Here is a 6,879-nt window from a genome sequence, read left to right on the forward strand (position 1 = left end):
ACTGCTACAGCAACTCATATTTCCCTCTAGAAACAGCAGCAGAGGTAGTCCCTGACATATGACCACCTTCAGGAACAGAATTTCAGTCGCTAAGCAAGGAGCGAGTCATGAGTTGAGCTTCTTAAAGCAGCCACGTTGAATATCCCTGCTCAAATCCATCATCTCGGCAAGCAAAGTCAGAATAGGGGGAAACAGATTTACCGAAGGACCACAAGATTCAATTTTATGACCTTTTGCATCACAGTTGTTCGTTAAGCAAATCACTGCAGCTGTTCAATGAAGCATGTGTTCCTTCAGTGAATCAGTTTCCCCCTGTTGACTTGGCTTGTCGAGAAGATAGATTTGAGTAGCGTTTCTCAATGGGACCGCTTTAAGACGGGTGGACTTCAACGCCCAGAATTCCCCGGCCAGCATAGTGGCCAAGCTGAAAAAAGACACTGGGTTAGAATATTTCCTAGCTATTCTGTAATACATCACCCTGGCAAATTGTAATTTCTACCTTAATGAATTTAATTTTCTACGCTTTCCATTGGTGCCTTTTGTGGATATGTTTGCTGGCCAATTCGGATTGGTTGATCCAGATGTCAGGGTTTCGATTATATTAAACATTAAAATGTAAATACACAAGTGGAAAAATGACATAAGTGGAACTAATATTAGAAATAAAATGTAAACAGAGAAACTTATTCGTATGAAAATATAAAGTTGGGATTGCTGAAACGTCACCCCGATAACCCATCAGAGAAAATAAATAAGTAAGGGCAACAACGGAAAGGAGGGGGAATGAGGAGGGGAAGCAGAGAAAGTAAGGGTGGGGAATTAAGAGTAAGAGAGAGGGTAAGAAAGAGGAGGAGGGAGGAGGAGAGGGGAAAGAGGGGAAGAAGAAAGGAGGAAGGAGAGAAGGAAAGAAGAAGGGAGAGAAGGGAGACGGAGAAGATGGAAGCAGTAAGGTTGTTGCAAAATAAAATGGAGGCACGGGGTGGCAAGAAAGTGACCCAAACTGTATTATGTATGTGTGTAAAAATGAGTGTAGAGACTAATGATGAGCAGACAAATGTTAAATAGCAATTATAAGAATATATATCTATGAATGAATTTGAAAGGGACAAATAAAAAACTTTTTAAAAAAAGAAATAGACCAATAGCTAGCAAAACTCCGAGGCGGGTAGATTCCTCAAAGAATAGCTTTATTGGACATATCATGTTGGCACAGATCTGGTGAAAACCAACTCTGAAGGACCCCGTGGTTTTCACCTAATTAAGAGTTTGTAACTTTCTCAAAACAATCAGCCACATAGTCCAATCACGGAGCTGTCTGGTTGCCTAGTGACATCACTCCGCCTTCCTCCGACCAGGTGTGAGAATGTCCTTGGTTCTCAAGAGAAAGTACTTTGTTTTGACTACAAAATCCCAGCTATCTCTAATCCCCCCTTCCCGTCCCTCAGCTCCAGTGTGGCGATAGTGAAGCTCCAAAATGGCTTCGGTCAGGTCAACTGACACCAAAAAAGCTCATCAGGGTGAGCTCTCATTTATACTTGCATCCACATGAGATCCTTGGTGAGAAAATAGGACTAAAGAAATAAAAACATTCTCAATGTAAACCGTTACACTTCTAGCGTCAGACCAGTTTTCAGTACTGTGCAATTTGAATGTATCTCCAATAGGATTTCCCCGTATTTTTATGTTTTAAGCTTTGGGAGGAGATTGACAGCTTCTTGTTTCTGTGCCTAAGATGGACAAGGAAGAAGAGAGTACGCGGGAGATCCTTCTCCCTGATTGGCAAGACAGTTCTCATGGTATTACCATCAAAGAGACGGATGAAGGGGTCTTCGTCAAGCAGATCCAACAGGACTCGCCAGTCGGCAAGACAGGCATTGTACAGGAAGGTCAGTGAAACAATCTTGGGGCCACTGCAGAATAACAAATTAGGAAGGCACCTCAGAGGTCTTCTAGTGTCCAACCACAAGAAGACTCTATACCAGGGGTGTCCAAACTTGGAAACTTTAAGACTTGTGGACTTCAACTCCCAGAATTCCCCAGCCAGCATAGCTGGCTGGGGAATTCTGGGAGTTGAAGTCCACAAGTCTTAAAGTTCCCAAGTTTGGACACCCCTGTATTATAGGAACAAAGTGTTGTCCATATCTTTTCTTTTACATCCTCTCATTTACAGAGTGCATTTTACATCGTAGTTTTGTTTTCACTTCCAGCCAAATTATTCTCTTCTACTAGTTTCATCTTTGTACTTATTTTTCTTAATACCTAAACAATATCTTCAATTGCCCCTTCAAAGTTACACCACATTTTCATTTCTTATTTTCTCCATTTACATATTTTACTACAAACAACATATATCTTCTAATTCAATTTAAACATAGAGAGCATTTCTTTCAAATTTTCTACAATGAACAGCATCCTGGAATTTCTTTATTTCTTAATTAATTACATAACAATAACAATCTTACTACTATTCTCTTTGATCTACTAATGTAACTCTTTTCCCCTTTTCTTTTCTCTTGGGCTCTCAAAAAAATCCACTTTTATTTTTAATTCTTTTTCTTCTTCTCCCCCTTTCTCCTAGCTTCTTCCTTTTATTTTTCCTATTATTGTGCTTATTGTATCTTTTCTTCAGAGTATTTATTTTTATTATTCTAGTAATTTTCCCCAGGGTTCTCCCTGTTCTCCTCCTTTCCTTACTGTTTCGTGGTTTCTTTTTTGGGGGGGGGATCTCCCCCTTTGAAGTTGACCCCTTCTTCGTGGTAGCCCCTCGTCATTGGAAGTGTGCTATCATATCACTCCTCGTCCTTTTTGCTTTTCACTTCATTGCAAATGACGGGTGTTTATTAAGCAGTGGTAGAAAAGGTTAGTCATAGATCAATTCTTGTAGCTATGTTAGTGCCATCATTCCCAACCAAACTTGGTTAGAGGACTCCTGAAGACAGGGGAAGAAGCAATGGATGAAAGGTTGTGAGAAGGAGAGTCAACTGGAAATAAGAAGGAATTTCCTGAGAGTGGGAATGATTAGTCAAAGTTTGCCTCCTGAAATTGTGATGCTCCATTGCTGGAGGTCTTCAAGAAAAGATTGGTTATCCATTTGCCCAGGATGCAATAAGGACTCCTACATCGGGCAGAGGGTTGGACTAGAAGACCTCCAAGGTCCCTCCCAACCCTATAATTCTATGACCCCTGATGGAGAGCTAAATGAAAGCATCCCATATATCGATTCTGACATGCCTTCATCATCCTTGGCTCTCAAGAGGTGTCCCCGAGAACTAAACCTCTTGTCTGTGCTGTATATTCCATCTGTTTGGCCACGGGTGTGAGATGACACACTAACCAATGGGATGGCATTGTGTGATGGCACCACTTTCATGCTTTGGATCACCACGATATTAAAAAAAAGATGTTGAGACTCTACAAAGAGTGCAGAGAAGAGCAAGAAAGTTGATTAAGGGGCTGGAGACCGGCTGCAGAAATTGGGTATGATTAGTTTAATGAAAAGAAGGAGTAGAATAGAATAGAATAACAGAGTTGGAAGGGACCGTGGAGGTCTTCTAGTCCAACCCCCTGCTTAGGCAGGAAACCCTACACCACTTCAGACAAATGGTTATCCAACATCTTCTTAACAACTTCCAGTATTGGAGCATTCACAACTTCTGGAGGCAAGCGGTTCCACTGATTCATTATTCTAACTGTCAGGAAATTTCTCCTCAGTTCTAAATTGCTTCTCTCCTTGATTAGTTTCCATCTGTTGCTTCTTGTCCTGCCCTCAAGTGCTTTGGAGAATAGCTTGACTCCCTCTTCTTTGTGGCAACCCCTGAGATATTGGAAGACTGCTATCATGTCTCCACTAGTCCTTCTTTTCATTAAACTAGACATACCCAGTTCTAGTAATCATTTTTATATGTTTTAGTCTCCAGTCCCCTAATCTTCTTTGTTGCTCTTCTCTGCACTCTCTCCAGAGTCTCCACATCTTTTCTACATCGTGGTGACCAAAACTGAATGCAGTTTCCAAGTATGGCCTTACCAAGGCCTTATAAAGTGGTATTAACACTTCACGTGATCTTGATTCTCTCCCTCTGTTGATGCAGCCTAGAACTGTGTTGGCTTTTTTGGCAGCTGCTGCACATGGCTGGCTCTTATTTAAATGGTTGTCCAAGATCCCTCTAGGGGTGACGTGATAGCATCTTCCAATATTTGAGAGGTTGTCACAGAGAAGAGGGACTCAACCTATTCTCCAAGGGCACCCATGGGCAGGACAAAAAGGGGAAATTATTAAAGAGAGATCCAATGTAGAACTAAAAAGTAATTCCCTGACAGCGAGAATAATTAATCAGTGGACTGGCTTTCCTCCAGAAATTGTGGGTACTCCAACACTCGAGGTCTTCAAGAAGTGGTTGGAAAGCCGTTGTCTGGGATGGAATAAGGTCTCCTGCCTTGAGCAGGGGGTTGGACTAGAAGACCTCCATGATCCCTTCCAACTCTGTTATTCTATTATCCTTTCTACTCTTCCTTGATATCTCCTTGGGCGCTTCCTAATCTAACAACCGAATCCTCGTTTTTCCCGTTCTGCAGGAGATCAGATTGTGAGCGCCACCATCTATTTTGACAATGTGCACTCAGGGGAGGTCTCGGAGCTCCTTAAAAATGTGGGTCATCACACGGTGGGCCTGCGGCTACAAAGGAAAGGAGACCGCTCCCCGTTGCCAGGACAGTCTGGTTTCCACGATGTGTTTCCTCCAAGGAGCCCAGAAGTTGTTTTGGTGAGTAAGTGTGAAAAGGAGAAGAATGGAAGAAGTGTGTATGAGTGGAATAGCTAAGGAACACAACAAGGCAGTTGTGTTCTTTAGATTGTTGGCCGATACCGGGCCGAACCAGCAGCAACCCACCTCTGGCGGGGTGTGGGGGGAGGCACTGATTGGCACAAGATAGGAGTCAGGAACATAGTTTGCCCATGTAAATCTTTCTTTTTCTCTCTCTCTCTCCCTTCTTCTTTCTTTCTCTCTCTTTCCTTCCTTCCTTCTTTCCTTTCCTTCCCCTCCCCCTCCCTTCCCTTCTTTCCACCAATCTATCTCTTCCTCCCCTCCTTCCTTCCTTCCTTCCTTTTTTCTCTCCCTTCCTTCCTTTTCTTTTTCTGCCTTCTTTCTCCTTCCTTCTCCCCTTTCCTTCCCCTCCCTCCCCCACTTTCCTCCAACTTTTCCCTTCCTTCCTCCCCTCCCTCCTTCTCCCTTTCTTCCTTTTTTTCTGCCTTCTTTCTCCATCTTTCTCTCCTTTCCTTTCCCTCCCCTCCCCTTCTTTCCTCCAATCTATCCCTTCCTTCCTCCCCTCCTTCCTCCCTTCTCTTCCTTCCTTCCTTTTTTCTGCCTTCTTTCTCCTTCCTTCTCTCCTTTCCCCTCCCTCCCATGCAGTTTCTTCCCTTTTTAGAAGTCTATAAAAGAGAACCCCCTCGTTTAATTGTCCCTTTTAGCTGCTCTTAGGGTGGCCGGTACTGACAAACATTGATTCCTGGCTCTCTTGCACAAACAATCATCTGATTGAGGGAAAAGCCAGTTGTAGGGCCTTAGGAACATCCAGGGGTGTGCAGCAGCTGTATGCCGCTGGAAGTTGCCGGCACTTGCACAAGAATAGTGACAAAGAAGGGGACCTTGTGCTCCAGGTCCTGGTGCTCCCCCCCCCTCCCCTTGTCAGGATGACTCAGCTGCCAATCAAACAGCAGCTACTAATCACACAGCAGCTGCCAATCAAACAGCAGCTACTGATCACACAGCAGCTGTCAGTCAAGCAGCTGTGTTGGGCTTCAGAGAGGAGGCGGGAGGACAAAATGGCTGCCTGGGAGCTCTGAGGCCCTCATGAAACTGCCAATCAAACATCAGCTACTGATCACACAGCAGCTGTCAGTCAAGCAGCGGTGTTGGGCCTCAGGGAGGAGGCGGGAGGACAAAATGGCTTCCTTGGAGCTGTGAGGCCCTCATGAAGCTGCTAATCACACAGCAGCTGCCAATCAAACATCAGCTACTGATCACACAGCAGCTGTCAGTCAAGCAGCTGTGTTGGGCCTCAGGGAGGAGGCGGAAGGACAAAATGGCTGCCTGGGAGCTCTGAGGCCCTCATGAGGAAGAGGCACCTCAATCAATGGAGCCAAAGCCCAGGGTTCAAAAGGAAGAGGAAAAGGCGGCCTTGCTGCGAAGAGTCAACCCGGAAAGGAGGCAGCACCGGGCGGAGCCGGTCTGAGGGAAAAGTTTTCCTCAGCTGGAGCCAAGAGTTTTGAAGATAGGAGAGAAATAATAACAGTGGTATAGTCTTCGTTGTCATTGTACAAAAGAAATACAACAAAATTGGGTAATAGTAATATAAGAATAAGAACAATAAGAACAACCATGGGAAGTGCTCAGGAGGTGGATAAAAATGCCAAATCCAGTTTAAATATCTCCAGCCAATTTATTTTATTCTTTTATTCTTTTAATTTAATTTAATTGTTTTATTTTACCGATATATTTTATTTTATTTGACTTCCTTTTATTTATTTTATTTTACCGGTATTACATTGTATTTTATTTATGTTATTATTTATTTTATCTGACTTGATTTTATTTATTTTATTGGTTTATTTTATTTGACTTGATTTTATTTATTTTATTTTATTACGTTATAGTTTACTTATTTTATCATTTTATTTTATTTTATTGTTTTGATTTATTATACTATATTATAGTATATTATATTATACTACACTACACACTATACTATACTACATTACATTATACTACACTACAATATACTACACTATAGTATATTATATTATACTACACTACACTATACAGTATATTATATTATACTACACTACATTATAGTATATTATATTATACTACACTATAGTATATT

The 6,879-nt window shown here is 42.3% G+C and overlaps 1 protein-coding gene across 3 annotated transcripts in view; it reads left to right on the forward strand.

Annotated features, from left to right (window-relative positions):
* Positions 1–6,879, forward strand: part of AHNAK (AHNAK nucleoprotein) — a 77,839-nt gene that overhangs the window by 50,180 nt on the left and 20,780 nt on the right. For all 3 annotated transcript variants that reach the window (XM_081968487.1, XM_081968489.1, XM_081968488.1), the window contains exons 3-4: positions 1,733–1,886; positions 4,573–4,760. In XM_081968487.1, the coding sequence (XP_081824613.1) occupies positions 1,733–1,886; positions 4,573–4,760 (342 nt within the window). The remainder of the gene's footprint in view (positions 1–1,732; positions 1,887–4,572; positions 4,761–6,879) is intronic.

This window comes from Natrix helvetica (assembly GCF_964273705.1).
Source record: "Natrix helvetica genome assembly, chromosome: 16".
NCBI lineage: Eukaryota > Metazoa > Chordata > Lepidosauria > Squamata > Natricidae > Natrix > Natrix helvetica.